This window comes from Pinus tabuliformis, chromosome 9 (assembly GCF_031772625.1).
Source record: "Pinus tabuliformis cultivar Carrire ecotype Pingquan chromosome 9, CPIR1, whole genome shotgun sequence".
Lineage (NCBI taxonomy): Eukaryota > Viridiplantae > Streptophyta > Pinopsida > Pinales > Pinaceae > Pinus > Pinus tabuliformis.
In genome coordinates this window covers 452,955,004-452,970,455 of record NC_142307.1, presented here as the reverse complement: position 1 = coordinate 452,970,455, position 15,452 = coordinate 452,955,004, and the positions used below count along the sequence as shown (strand labels likewise).

Here is a 15,452-nt window from a genome sequence, read left to right as displayed (position 1 = left end):
ACAATCTTTAAACATGGACGGCCAGAAGTAGCCAGCGTGCAACACCTTTTGGGCTGTGGCATACCCAGACATATGACCGCCACACGCTCCAGAGTGACAGTCATTTAGAACCCTTTCTGCCTCTTCGTGAGTTAAGCAACGTCGAAAAATAGAGTCTGCCCCACATCGATAAAGAGTATCTCCAATAATTTGGTATTGTTGGGACTGGAATCGAATTTTCCGACGTTCCGACTTTGAAGCTTCGGGCCGAAAGGATTGGGTCTGGAGATAGATGATGATATCCCCAAACCACGGATCTAAAGTTCTGATTAGAAACAGAGATTCGTCCGCAATGGGCTCTTCTGCCACAGTTTCTGTGTCAGCACGCGGGAAGTCACACATTAACTCTGCAAAAACTAAGGATTTCTTAGACTTAGATTTTTCGAACTCCAAGTCGAACTCCTGTAGGATGACAATCCATTTGGAGTACTTGCCCCCTAGCAATTGTTTAGTCAAAATGTAAATCATAGGGTTGCAATCCGAAATGACTGTAGTTTTATGGAGTAAAATGTAGTGACGAAAACGTTGGACAGCTTGAACGGCTGCCAATGCCAATTTCTCCACATGTGAGTATTTTAGCTCAGTGGGATTTAACATCCTACTAAGATAATATATCACATGTTCCGTTCCGAATTCATCTTCCTGAACTAACACCATTCCAATGGTGGAATGGGAGGCGGCAAGGTACAAAAAGTAGTCCTGATTGTAGTTGGGAGGATGCAACAACGGTGCATGGGTCAACGCGTGTTTGAGTGCATCAAAAGATTTCTGAGCTATCTCATCCCAAGAGAACTGAGCGTTTTGTTTCAACAACCGTGTAAAACCTTTTGTAACCTCGGCGTAGTTAGGAATGAATCGTCGGAAAAAGTTTGCTTTCCCCTGCAAACTTTGGAGTTGGCGAAGACTCGAAGGAGGAGGCAATTTGATGATAGCTTCTACCTTCGAGGGATCGACGCGAATGCCCGCTTTTGAGACTACAAATCCTAGCAATCGTCCCACTTCTATACAGAAGACACATTTGTGTGGGTTCAACCGAATACGATAATGCCTACACCTCATGAAGATTGCTCGTAAATGGACAAGGTGATCAGCTCGATGTAATGAATGAGCGGGCAAATCATCGAGATACGGTTGCACAATGTATTTGATGTCATGAAACGCATAAGACATCGCCCTTTGAAAAGTTGCTCCGACGTTCTTAAGCCCAAAAGGTAATTTGCAGTAAGAAAATGTCCCCCATGGACAAATGAAAGCCGTTTTTTGTTGATCGGCAGGTAGAAATTGATTTGATTGTAACCGGAAAAACCGTCCATAAAGGAAAATATTTCACTGCCGGCACAATCATCAATGATTTGATCGATATAGGGCGTTGGGTAGTTGTCCTTTGGACAAGCTCGATTAATCCCTATAATCGATGCATATTCTTGTTGTTCCTTGTTTTTTGTTAACCGGAACAATATTCGATACCCAATCCATTAACGGGATCGGATAAATGAAACCTGCTTTCAACAGCTTTTCGACTTCTGCTTTAATTGCAGCAGCTTTTCGTGGGTGAATCTGACGCAAACGTTGCCGGATGGGTTTAGCATCCGGGTAAGTCTTGATCTCATGAACAACAATTGCGAGATCAATTCCTGGCATTTCCTCATAGGACCAGGAAAACACGTCGCGGAATTCTTGAAATATGGCCTTGTATGTCTGAATTTTATCATCTGTACACGAGGCACCTATATGAATGTTTTCAACAATTCCGGGCTTTACTGAAATGTCAATGGGAAGAGTTCGAGAGATATTTCCCAAATTCAACTCTGAATCATGATGTTTCATGGGATTTTGAGCCTCTTTGACATATTCAGCTGTAAAAATTGATGAGAAATCATTTTCAAAACAATCATCCTTAGGTAAAAACGAATATCTATGATGGAGATCCTCCCATGGTAAATCATCTATACACAGGATTTCACGAAGTTGCTCGTCAGATGACACAACTTCGGGAAATGCTATTAACTCCGAGGTTGATGTGAAAAGTGATTCCTCACGGACCACATTCATTTGGTCGACTTTGGTTGAACACGGGTCGGTAAAAGACTGCACGGCTTCATAAGCAATTTCATATGGACTCAACGGCATAGAATTACCAAACGAGTCGATTTCAGATTCAGAAGGAACGATCCAAGGATCGTCGTAATAAATAGTGTATGATGTAATGATATGAATAGTTGCGAATGAAGATGAAGCGTTGAGTGGATGAAAAGGAAAAGTTCCCAGTAAACCGGCATCTTTAACTAAACCTACACCAACATCCTTATATGGGATAGTCGTTTTACCGACATGCTGGATACTCTCTGAAGAGGTTGGGTCAGATGAAAAGTAAGTCAGCTGGTCTATTGTTACGATCTTGCCATTATGTGGAAACTTTATTACTCGGAAGACCGATGAAACGACCGCTGTCATAGCGTAAGTCCAACTTCGACCCAAGAGAAGGTTGTAGTCTAGAGGGGCATCAACCACCTCCACGTCTAGACTAACGGTTTTTCCTTCAACCCTATAGGAAAATCCTGTATAATGCCAAAAGGACGGAATCCACAGCCATCAAAGGCCTTAAGAATTGTCGGGGATTGATTTAGTGAAGGAGAACCAAGCGATCTCCAACACTGCATCGACATAATACACGTGGAAGCTCCCTCATCAATTACAGTCTGATGAATAGGCCTGTTTTTGACTATCACTGGGATCTGGAAAACCATTTGATGAGGCAAACGCGGTGTACTATTTTCTAGATCAAAGATTATTAGGTTCAAGTTCTGAACATCAACAGCTCCTATAGCCGACAAAAGTAATTTGCGTTGTGCTGGGCATGATTGCAGCACTTCCAAAGCCGACATTGCTGAGGGTGAAATAGCTAGGTCCTCAACAATGTTGTAATTCTGGGCCGCTCTTGCATGTGGATTGAAAGCAGACCTTCGAAGTACACCCTTGGCGGGCGGTTTGATTACTAAGTCAGGGTTAGGTTTCTCGATCTGTAGTGGATCGGAACCGGGAGCTGAGGTCGATGGATTTGAATGAGAAGATTCTGCTTCTTTCGATCCATCAACAGGACTTTTACTGCCATAATCTTGTGATCGAGTCGCAATCCTTACATGAGACATCATCAATATGGGTTCTTCAGTGGCACTCGAGGAAGAACCTATCATTTTGCTATCTTTCGGAAATGGGTCCTTTAAGACAGCAGGAATTTGGGAACCCTTGACGATTTTCGCAACCTCTGCTCGATGAGGGCAGTCTCTTGTAAAGTGTTCTTCTTTACAAATAAGACACGGATAACGAGGCTTGCGTTTTTCATCATTGGATTCTGCTTTTTCAGTTTTCTCCTTTGGAGTTTTGTTTGCTTTATTCTTCTTCTTGCCTTTCTTCTTTCCACCAGTTTTTGATTTAGCCGTAGATGACTCTACAGCGTGAATGTCAGCGGAAAGTTCAGCAGAAGAATCTCTTGTCGGGGAGTCTGGTAAGGTTATAATAGGAGAATAATTCTTTGAGGATTTCTTCTTGCTTTTAGTGTTCACCATACCAATCATGCCATCAGCAGCATGAGATCCCGAAGGAGCAGCAACGATTTGATTTGACTTTGGAAGATCTGGGATCTTTTCGTGTAATGTACCTGACTGAGTGTAAACTAAGTCAAGGTATTGCGCTTGAGTAATCACTTGCTCCTCAGTAACTACTCCGGCCTTAGCTACGTCTTCAGTAATCTTCGGAAACAATGATTTAACAAACCATTCAGCTAAGATTTGGTCCGGGATAAAAACTTTCACTAACCGCCTTCGACGTCTCCATTCATGAATATGATCGGAAATATAAGTGGACGTCGATTGTTTTAATGAAGTTAGTAACTTCGTGCCATTATCATATCTGACCGGCAACTGAAAATGAGTTAAGAACGAGGTGGCTAACTGGCTAAAGTTATAAAAAGAGGCCCGTGGTAACTCAATGTACCACTTGGCCGCGAGACCAATGAGAGTATGCTGAAAGAGACGTAAGCGGATCGAATCATCCGAGATGGAATTTGAGGCACACCAGAGGTGGTAAGTCATCACATGATTCGACGGGTCCTCTCCAGACTTACCCTCGAACTTGGGAATGTCACTGGGCAACTTATTCGGCATTGGCGGCCAAAACGGAAGATAATTGATCGGATCGTTCGTTAGGCGCGTCAAATCTGGTAAATCCAAAGTTGCGATAAACGGTAGCTGCCGATTAGGATCCCTAAAACTCTGGGTCACGAGACCAGTCCCAGGAGGAGGATATCCAGGATAACTTGGAATAGGAATCGCATTCGGGATATTGTATCCTCCTGGAAAACCAGGATTAACCGGACTGTACTGGGGTTGTTGTGGTTGTTGATAAGTGTACCAGGATACGGTTGATACTGGTAAACTGGCTGCTGGACAGCAGGCCCGTATTGGTACTGTCCCTGGTACGGATGATAAGCGAATTGTGGTTGACTAGTGACAACCGTACTTAAACCAGGTTGTCCTACAGGCATCTGAACCGTAGTTTGAATCGTGGATCCAGACAATGGTAAAGATGTCTGAGGGGTAGTTGCAGAGACAGTAGAAACCGGAGCCGTCGATACTCCAGAAGTAAGTGTGGTAGACTGAACAGATGTTGCGGTAGTTGCAACAGTCGTTTGAGATGGAGTACTAGGCACAATAGGCCCAGACTGAGAAATTACTGAAGGTACAAAAGTTTGAACATTAGACTGGACTGGTTGCTGGGGTGAACCAGAAACTAAAGGTTGTCCAGTTTGAGATGACAACTGTACACTTGGCTACAATACCTGTTGAATTTGTGTTGGATCCCACACTATGTTCATTCCGGGGTATTGACCCATAACAGGTTGAAGATATTGAGATCCATAACCAGATTGAGGGTAGGATTGATAATTGAAAGGTACATTTCCCGTACCTTGAACATAAGATTGACCTTGGGGTGGTTGATAACCTTGACTCGAGTACTGACCTTGGGGTAGATACCCTTGAGGTAAGTACTGATACTGGGGTTGACCTTGAGGTATAAATTGATACTGAGGTTGACCTTGAGGCACATATTGAGGCTAGGGTTGACCTTGAGGAATGTACTGTACCACGGGTACATACTGTCCTTGAGGTTGCCCCCAGACGCAATTTGTGTGCCTTGAGGTTGCCCCCCAGGCGTTAATTGAGGCTGCCCCCCAGGCGGTAATTGGCCACCTTGAGGTTGAGAACTGGGAATTGAACCTGACATCATGTAAATGTCTCCTACGCCCAATGATTTATTACCATTGTTTCCAGTTAATAACCCATGTTCAATGGGTTGAGGAGATGCTCCCGCAAAAGTACCAGAAAGTGACTGATACCCAGCGGGAACAGAAGGACCGCCATACAAAAAAGATTCAGGCGATTGAGTAAACATGGACGACTGACCAGACATATTTAAAGGAGTATAAATACCTCCGGGTGGATAAGGAGTACGAGGTGGAGAAAAACTTGACCCTGAGTTGTCCAAATAATTAGTTAACGAAAGATACCAAGTAGTACTTCTAGGTGGACTGTAAAAAATAGATTCACGCTCTCTTAGATCAATAGTAGGTTGATCTTCAGGGATAGGGACGCCTATTTCTTCTTCTGGAGCAAGTTCTTCAATAGCTATCAAACCAGAAGGAAGATTTTCGGTGATGACTCTTTCTACCCTAGGTGAATCAGGAGCACTAGAAGTTGGAGTAACAGGTTCAGATATCTCAGGTTCTTCGCCTATATCACTAGTAGATGAAAAACTACCAGAAAGCTCAGAAACTGCAATAGCTTCAGGATTATAACCTGTTTCTAGACTTTGGTAATCAGGATGAACTACCAACGAAGACTCTCCTTCTTCAAGTGAACCTACTTTACTGCCAATAGGAGTTACAAGGACCTTCAAACCTTCGTAATGACTCGGGACGTCTTCAGGAGGTTGGCCCCGAAGTCTACGGGACTTCCTCAACAAATCGGCCACGGTTACAATCTCAGGAGACTGGCCCCGAAGTCTACGGGACTGTCTCGGTAATTCAGCCACAGTTAAAAACTTTTAACTACTGCACACGCAAACAAAGTAAAATCTCAAAGCAAACCGCCTAAAGTCTCTAAAGAATCAAACAAATTCGAATCACACGCCTAAAGAATCTAGGGCGTCAAACCAAACACAAACAGTAACCTTCCGGACCGAAAGCACTAGTTGGTGATGAAATCCAACATCGCCGGATTCAGTACAGAAGTGGCGGGTGGAACAGTTACCCCGGCAACCTGCTTAATGAATAGACTGGACCAAGTTCCTCCACTTTAACCGTCTCGAGTGAAGTGAACCCCCCAGAAAATCCAAGTGAGTCTAGCCGACGTCTGCTCCAGGTACAAGGGGATCTTCCCTCCACCGTCACCTTGGGTAGAATCCTAAAGATAATGGTCACTAAGGTTACCAACAACAACAAATATACCTGGGGGAACAGTCTACGACCCGATAGCACGCAAGGGCAGAGTAACAAGCTCAATCCCCTTGCCGGCTCCTTGACAATAATCCAAGGTTTACCGACAAGTGACCCCAGGCTCCTCGACAATAATCCGAGGTTTACCGTTTGTAGTACGTGCGTATCTGGCGTGTTTCCCAATGAAGGAGGATTGATTCCCTCACTGGTTCGGACACGGTCTCGTGCTTCTCCTTTAAGAGGAGCTTTCCTAGAGTACAAATGAAACAGTTGGATTTATCCTACCACAAGATGAGCTACTTGTTTGGTTTCGCTGTCTTGGAGAGTTAATTACTCTCCTACTCCAAGACACTAGCCTGATCTATATTGGTGTTTCAGAGCCCTAGTAAATAAAAAGTTACTAAGTTGATTTTACTTTAAGCGTTAATTTTTATGGCTTTTCTTTAGGACAAAAGGTAGCGGAGATGAAACTGATGGTGTGTAGACTCGACTCAAATCCACTAAAAAGATGCACCTAGGATGATTTATACTATTTTTCTTTTTCAATGAATTCCTTAGCTAAGAGAGTTGGAGAATGCAAAATTGATATAAAGACAACTTTCTTGGCAATGAAAATCAAAGAAACAATCTCTTTATCTTTTCCAAAGCATACAACACATGACCACTAATTATTTCACGAAAATTCCTTTCTCTTTTCAAAGACTTCAAATGCTACTAAAACAAACTTTTCTTCAAAAGAGATTTTTTGAATTTTTTCCTATACTAACAAAGCATATAAAACTACTTAACAAAAATCAAATTTTAAAAAATCTATGACAATCAAATCAATTTTACCTAAAAGCAAATCTAAGAGAAATTCACCTAAGAGCACATCTAATGAGGCAAAAGCCTATAAAGTATAATTCCAGGATGTTTTACTCAGTCACAATTCAACCAAGGACTAGTTCATGCAGAATCATAAACCAGTCAAAAACAAAAATCAAAATCTTTTGTTCTTTTTCTTAAGAATGAAATTCACAGCTTAACCAACAAGCTTTCTTGAAATTCCGCAAAGAGACAACACAAAGGTAGGCTTCTCACAAAGGTGGATTTTATGAAAGGTTCGACTCCTAAGAAGACTGAAAAGACCAGGGATATCCAAGGTTTTACAACTTCTAAAGCCAAAGTCACTACAGGACCAATGCAAAAATCAAACCCTAGGGCTAGAACTTCTATGAATTTCACTAAAACCCTTGATACTGATGAAACAAGCTTAGATGAAGACTTCTGACAGGTAACCAGTGGATCTGGGTAGCAAAAACAAATTATAAACAAAATCGAAGAGGCAAAAAGGAAAAAATTGAAATTTTCTCAACTTATGACAGGGTACGCAGGCAACCTGTTTGCACAGGTGCGTGTACGCTCTGTGTACAAAGCTGCAGTGCGTACAAGTACGCACTGTGCTTAACGCAGAGGGTGCGTACTGCTAGTAAAACCAAGAAAAAATAAAATCTAACTTAACCCTAAGCTATTCCACCCAAATTCACAGTCAATCAGCCAAAAACCAGAAAGAAATCGACTTTTCTCAAATCAAAGTTTCAAACAAAAGAGAAATCAATCAAATCCATGGAGTTCCCCAGTGGAGTCGCCATTTTGTCATGCGGAAAGAGTCAATTTTGCGGACAAAACCGACCTCCCTAGAAGCTAAGGCTTTCTAGTGACAAACAAGACAATTAAGCACTATCTTTCCCTAAACATGCATTTAAAATACAAGCAACCAGGTGTTTAGAGCATACCTTTAGTCCAACGCTTGTTTGTTGTAGTCCAGCCTCTCTGATCCAGATGAGCTCCTTCTCCTTGAAGCATGCATTCACTAACAAGCAAACGATTACATAGCACCTGAATAACTCATATAATAAAACATATTCATCATAAAGACTAAGGAGTATATGAAACAAATTATATAAAACAACTTGTTGAGAAAAATGAGCTTAATTGTATTAATTGGAAACAAAAGAAACCATTACAACCAGTGCCTTGGTGTTGTGCAGGTCCCTCCCAGGGTCCAGCAAGAGTTCTCCTTTACTTTGATCAGCTCACCCACTTCCAAATGAAGCTAGGAAAGGATTGGAATCTCTCCTCTCAAGCTCTATAAGGAAGTTCTAATTTCAGCAGCATCTACCCTTAGAAATGTTCAGCTTTCAACCTCCCCTCCCTCTGGTCCAATGCCTGTATTTATAGTGCTTTGGAGGAAGTTAATCAGGTCCACCATGAATGGGATAAGCCCCTCTTTCAATGGGATAGCTCCCCTCTTCATGGGATAAGTTCCTCTTTCATTGGGATGCATGAACCATCTGGAGGCGCTCAATACACGTCAAACCATCTTCTAGAATGCTCTAGAATCGATCACAAGTAACTTTTTGAAGTGAAACTTGCGCCTTTTGACCTTTACAGGAGTACGTACCCTCCCCTTTATAGACAGAGCGTACAAGTACGCATGTTTTATGAACTTGAGGTGCGTACACGCAGGTAAGGCTAAGAGAAACTGCGTAACCAAAGTTAATTGACTTTTTAAGGACTTTCTCTCTTTCTTGGAGTTTGACATGAGGAGTAGAGGTATGAGACTTGCCAAGGAGGACAGTATGACTATTGACGGAGCCATACTGACTGCAAATAGTCATGGTGACAAATTTTAGTGTAACAATCCTTCTTAGCTTGCTTGAGGGACATTTGTTTGTATGGTTGTAGCCGTAAAAATACCCATTCGCCTACATCAAAACTTCTTTCACTGCGATGTTGATCTTCCTGTTGTTTCATTCGATTTTGCACTAAGGTGAGGTTATCCTTCAAGAGTTGGAGAACTTGTTGTTGATGCTCGATGTGATGTTCCATTGCTTGAACCTTAGAATTTTCTCTTTCCCAATCTTTATATCATAAGATAGAACTTGTCTTTCCAAAGTAATGTAGGAGCATCAACCCTTGATAACTCACTATTCTTTAGGCCCCAAGGGGTCATGAAATTTTCAAAGGGAATTTTATTATGCAAATTTATGTAGTTACAAATGTCTAGATTTGAAAAAGAATCTGGATTTTTTTTGGTGAGTTGATCTAATAGCCAAGTGGACCTTTGTAAAAATTGAAAAATGTAAACCTGAGGTGTTGGGTAGCCTTAGGTGTTGGGTAGCCTAGGTTTGGTTACAATATTTGCTTAGCCAATAGGAAAATATAGGTATTTGTATCGCCAGAGTTATAAGGGGAGCTCTTGGGGATTATAGTTTCACAACTTGAGAAATAGAGTCAAAAAAAAAAAAAAAAAAGAGGGAGGCTGAGAGAGCTCTAGTTGTGAGCCCATGTAATTATCTGTAAATACTCTTCTCTTTGTAGCGAATGATATCCAATCCCTAATAAAATCCAAATGAAAAAGAAAAAAATGGGTTTGAGACGTATGTGGGGTGGATACATTGATCCAGTTCTTTAAAGAAAATCTAGATTATTCTGAAGCTAGAGTATTCGTAAGTTAGATGGTGGCCCATCTCCTGGATTTATTTGTATCTGCCTTTGTAAATCTATCTGGTTCAAAATCGATGGGTTTTAAATGAACCTATGTTCTACACACAAAGATTTGAGTTCAATTCCCTTTTGCAAAAGTGAATAGTATTCAAGTTAGGAAAGTGAAGGAAGGCGGTGCCTATAAATTGAATACCCCAAGTGTTGTAACAATGCACAACACTATACGAAGGTTGAGGGAGCAGTGATATAAGGGCTCCAAATAAAAGTTTATGGATTATAATTTGTTTGCGTGGGATTATAACTCAGAGAAAACAAGGCAGCTGAGTGGGCTACGTCACAAAGAAACTAAAACATCAATCTCTAATATTTTATTTTGGATTCAAGTTCCTTTTCACTTTTACAAAATGATTTTGTCATTCCCTAAATATTTTTTTCTCGTTGTCCATGTTTGAACTCTTCTTAAAGGGTTTCATGTTTTCCATTATCTATAATATATTGGCTTTCTTTTACAATCACTACGAATTTGTTTCGAGTTTTAAGGAGTGATTTTTTTGCTCGTTGTGATTTCACATTATGAAGTTTTTCAACTCATCCAAAATGAAGTATCAAGTGCTATTTTGGGCCAATCCTTTATGGAATGGCCATATTCATGGCATTAATTGCATTTAAAAATGATTTATTGATATTCTAACTTTTAAACTTGGATCCAATCACCTAACTATAATTGGGTTTTGTGTAAACCTTTCAAAAGGTCAAACTCAAAGCAAATTTGAGCGTGTAAAAAAATTTCTTATTTTGCTCCAAATTTATTAATGGATGTACCTTACATCTCTCCTATCGTTTCGATCAATTTGTCATAACATAATATCAATGAAAAAAATAAAACTTTGTTGCTTGACCCACATGATGACTACTATAAGAATTTCTTCTACAAAGCCAAAATTTAAGTTCAATGGAAAGCCATTAAAGCTTCAAAAATAGGAATCTCTTGTGAATATATTATCCCTACCTTATTTGCTTTAAATAGAAATGAGTATTATCCCTTTATTATTTTATTTCAAAGAGAAATGAGTAGAATCCATTTTCCATAATGAATTGACTAATTATACCTTGAATAAGAGGAAAAAAGCTCATTTAAAATGTGTCTAATGAAATAAAAGGGCGACTCTTGTTCTACTACTTGGATTTTTTAGTAATATATTTAGGTAGGGCTTGGAAACAGTAGCTTTGGTGGAGATTTAGGAGCTCCAGTAGTTGCCTTGCCTGATGGAAAGGATAGGAATGGGAATATCACAAGTGAACACATTAAATATTTAAGATTTAATAGTAAAATTAAAAGCCTCAACAAGTGAAATTAAGAAGAAAACTAAAATTTGGTGAGTCAAAATATGGAAGATTTTGGGAATAAGCTTTTCAATTTGTTTTTTTAATAACTAATTTAGTTGACCTTCTTCAAATTAATCTCTAAATTCAAAGCACCTAATAGACCTTTGTTTCCAAAATTAAAAGGGTTAATATACAATAAAATATAAGGTTTCCAAAATTAAAAGGGTTAGACAACAAAATAATGAAGTGGGGACCATTTCTGGCCCTAATCAAGATTTTGACTAACTTCTTCATAATATTACAAATTATAACTGTTAGAAAGATTTTGTCTTAATGTTATAGTGACAGTGGCTAGGTTTAATCTTAGGTCTCTCCTAGAATACTACAACAAATCACCACAATAGGAAAATAAATAAATCAAAAAAATATATTATTAAAAATATTGACATAGATATATATGTGATAAACTTATATATATATATATAGATATATCCTACAGAAATCTGAGATTACAATCTAACTTTTAAAAACGGAGTTGTTTTTATTGCGATTTTTTGGACTTTTCGGTGCCGGAATCCGGCGGAAAAATTTGAGGTGAAATCTTGATTTGTGTTATTTAAATTAGTTTTTTAACAGAATATTTGGATTCAGCACCTTGAAAAACCCCGATGACACTTTGATTATGCTGGGATTACCCATCAACCTTGTGATTTCAATAAATTGCTGCCAGATTTTAGAGAAATTTAACCGGAAAAACTCACTGGAAAAGCTTCCACAAAGTTGCACTAAAGACAACTCCTTTAAAAACCATACAACTCAAACAAAAATATCCCTTTAGAAACTTGAAAAATCCAGAATGAACAAGGATCTAAACTGATAATAACACACCACATTTCATATGTATATATCAAAACTTATAAATTAAAAAAGTTTCATAATCTAAATATTCTCTTCCTTGTGTAATCACCAATTATTCTCTAAAAGCAAGTCCCATCACCAACTCTGGCCTCTGGAATTTTAGTGTTTAGAATCCATTTGCAGTTGTCTCACCAATGTATATCACCAACTCTGGCCTCTGGAATTTTAGTGTTTAGAATCCATTTGCAGTTGTCTCACCAGTGTATATCTACTGCTCACAGAAGTTGTCTAACCAGTGTATATCTACTGCTCACAGATGCTGATTCAGGAAGCCAACGAGAAGCTTATTCACTTCTTCTGGAAACTGTTCCTGAACAAAATGGCTTCCTTCTGAAATATGTTTGATCTCCAGATTGGGCACGTCAGACTTGATCATTTCACTCTTGATATAATACTCCATCCCTGGAAATTTCATTACATAATCTTTGTTCCCCATTATCAGAAGGCAAGGAGCTTGAACAGTGCAGTCCCTGAAATGGGACAGTTTCCCCCAATCCCTATAAATTACACGTTCAGAACAAAGATCTTTAGCTTGCATATCAGAAGCATCCCATGGTGATTTGGACTGAAAAGAAAGCAAAAGGAAAACCCTCTGAAAAAATATACCTTTTGCAGCAGAGGTATGGAACTTGCAGAGGGAAAACAAACCCAGATTTCTCATACAGGCTTGAGTACATCTGAAGGTCATCCTCAGTGAACCAAGGTGGCAATGGTGTAGAAGGATCATAGAGATCCATTATCTCCTTACCATCTTCTGCTACAGGCAGTTCACTTCCAGAGAAAAGTGTATATATATTCCTTATAACTGTTTTTACATCAAAACGCCCAAAATCTGCCAAGCCTCTTCCTGGCTCCTACCGATTCAAAGGATGTGATCAGAAAATTCTATTCAATAAGGGATGTCCCAATACAAATTCCTTGTTAATTGCATATTAGGGAGAGGGAGGGGAAAGGAAAACCTGCCAATGTCTAACATAGAAACCTTTCGGAGCCGAGTCTGCTTTAGCAAATTCACCAGGTTTTCTGTAAGGTACACCCAACGTTACAATTCCTTTCACTCGATCCGGGTGACATAGATCAAAATAGTATGCAATAGCTGCTCCAAAATCCTTCCCCACAACAAACCCCTGATTCATGGAGAGTCGTTTCAGATATATGAGTTAGAAAATATAGTTAGGAACCTCCACAACACTATCCTGTGCATGATTATAAATAAGAATCAATATAGTCCAAGACAACCTACCATACATCCATGCTGATCTATTAGAGGAACTAACACTCTAACTGCAAACCTCTCAATATATTTGCATCTTATAACATTGAGGTGTAAGAATACTCTATAACCTTGAAGTTTACACTTTGCCTCTCTAGGCACTCTGACTGGGACTAGAAGGCCAAACCATAAACTTACTTTCTCAATACCCAGAGCATCAAGAAGACCAACCAAGTCTTCAACAATGTCAAAGAATGTAGCTTTCTCTGGTTCAGAGGGCTGGTCAGAGAGCCCATAGCCTCGAAGATCGGGAGCAATTGCATGAAACCCTGCCTCTGCCAATGCTGTCATCTGATAACGCCATGAATACCATATCTCTGGAAATCCATGTAGTAACAGCACTGCTGGACCTGCACACAATTATAGGAATGTGTTCTAATTCAAAATTGGAAAAATCTAAAACTTACTAGCAGAGATTTATCTTAACCCTGTATAACAAGGTGCGCCTATTTAAACTTGAAACAGATGTAAAACCAACAAACAGTTTGTGCCTAAACAAATTTGAAATAGATATAAGGCACACAGATTCATCTTAACAGTGAATATAACAATATGTGTCTACTCAAAATTGAAACAGATATAAAACCCACAAAGAATATTCACTTACTTAAACTGAAACAGATTTAAAACCCACAGAAACCCTGAAAATAACAATCTGTGCCTATTCAAGATTGAAACAGATATAATACCCACTAACACAACTCCAACCTGCAATCTATTACTTGAGGGCATTGTTTGAGATGGGAATCAGTACCTGATCCAATCTCTGCAACATGTAAATTGAGCCTTCCAACATCGACTTGCTTGTGTTGTATTTTGTCCATTGCTGATGGATTGATCTTAGATGGCCTGAAAACTTAAATCTGCGCCAGTGGTGAACAGAAGAAGAACAGTAAATTATGTGATGAGAGTCGAAGAAATGCGGTTCATTGAATGTAGTCTGCAAGATGCTTAACTCTCCCTTGCAATATTGTGTCTATGTCAGCTTTGAAAGCGACCTTTACAATTCTTTGAACAATAACCTTCATTTGAAATAAGTTTATCCACAACGCCTTTTTCAAGGCCACTCAGAATTGTCAAGTGACAAAATGAAAATATACCCTTTTTCAATTTAACATAATAAAATGCAAAAATTATATATAAAGTTTGGGGATGGAGTATTGTTTTAAAATTGTTTTTTTTGGGCTAATATCTTGTTTTTTTTTTCTTGATATAAAGAAACAGGTTAACCGCTCAAGACATAGAGGTATCTAGCAGAGATGAAAGTCTGTCTTCTTATAGATCACCAAAAGCTAATTACAGGTAGCGTGGTTTTCTTTCAGTAAAAGTAATGAGTCGACCTACATTATCATATCGAAGCCAATAATGACTGCCCCACTGTTAATTTGACAATTAAATTATGATAGGTTTCCCACCTCGTAAATAAAAATATGCAACAAGATATTAAATGTATATCTGTAATGACTTAATAACTAGGAGAAAATGTGGATCTGTATTCTAAAAATATTGTAAATATAGTTGTGTATAATCGAGTTGGAGCTTTACAGATTGCAAGCTTTATGCATGAATGTGAGACTTTGTATTCTTTGGTACATAGATTTGTTACCCGCACATGCTTCTTATACTTTAGCATTTACTGAAGTGGACTTTGGTGCACACAAATGAATTTCTTGTGACAAGGTGATCTCTATTCTTGGGTAGTAATTAGATCCAACTAAGCAACCACTCATATGAGACTCGGACCCCGTTTCTTGTATTATGGTAACATTTCTAAGGTTTTTGCTTAGCCATATTGCAACCCCTTAAGCCAAAAAATCAATGTCAGAGGGTGATAAAAGGAAGTTCAATTTTCAGATTTTGATAATATGTTGCTTCATAGGACCATTCTCTTAGGAAATTGGAGGAGTTTATCGT

The 15,452-nt window shown here is 39.2% G+C and overlaps 1 protein-coding gene across 1 annotated transcript; it reads right to left on the bottom strand.

Moving 5' to 3' along the window:
- Positions 1-12,216: 12,216 nt before the first annotated feature.
- On the bottom strand, positions 12,217-14,545 carry LOC149149154 (epoxide hydrolase 2-like). Its single transcript, XM_089438420.1, has 5 exons — positions 14,293-14,545; positions 13,677-13,888; positions 13,225-13,392; positions 12,872-13,119; positions 12,217-12,762 (listed from the first exon to the last, which is right to left on the bottom strand). Exons 1-5 carry the CDS (start codon positions 14,360-14,362, stop codon positions 12,516-12,518), a joined length of 945 nt encoding a protein of 314 aa, XP_089294546.1. The 5' UTR covers positions 14,363-14,545; the 3' UTR covers positions 12,217-12,515.
- Between the last annotated feature and the right edge of the window lie 907 nt (positions 14,546-15,452).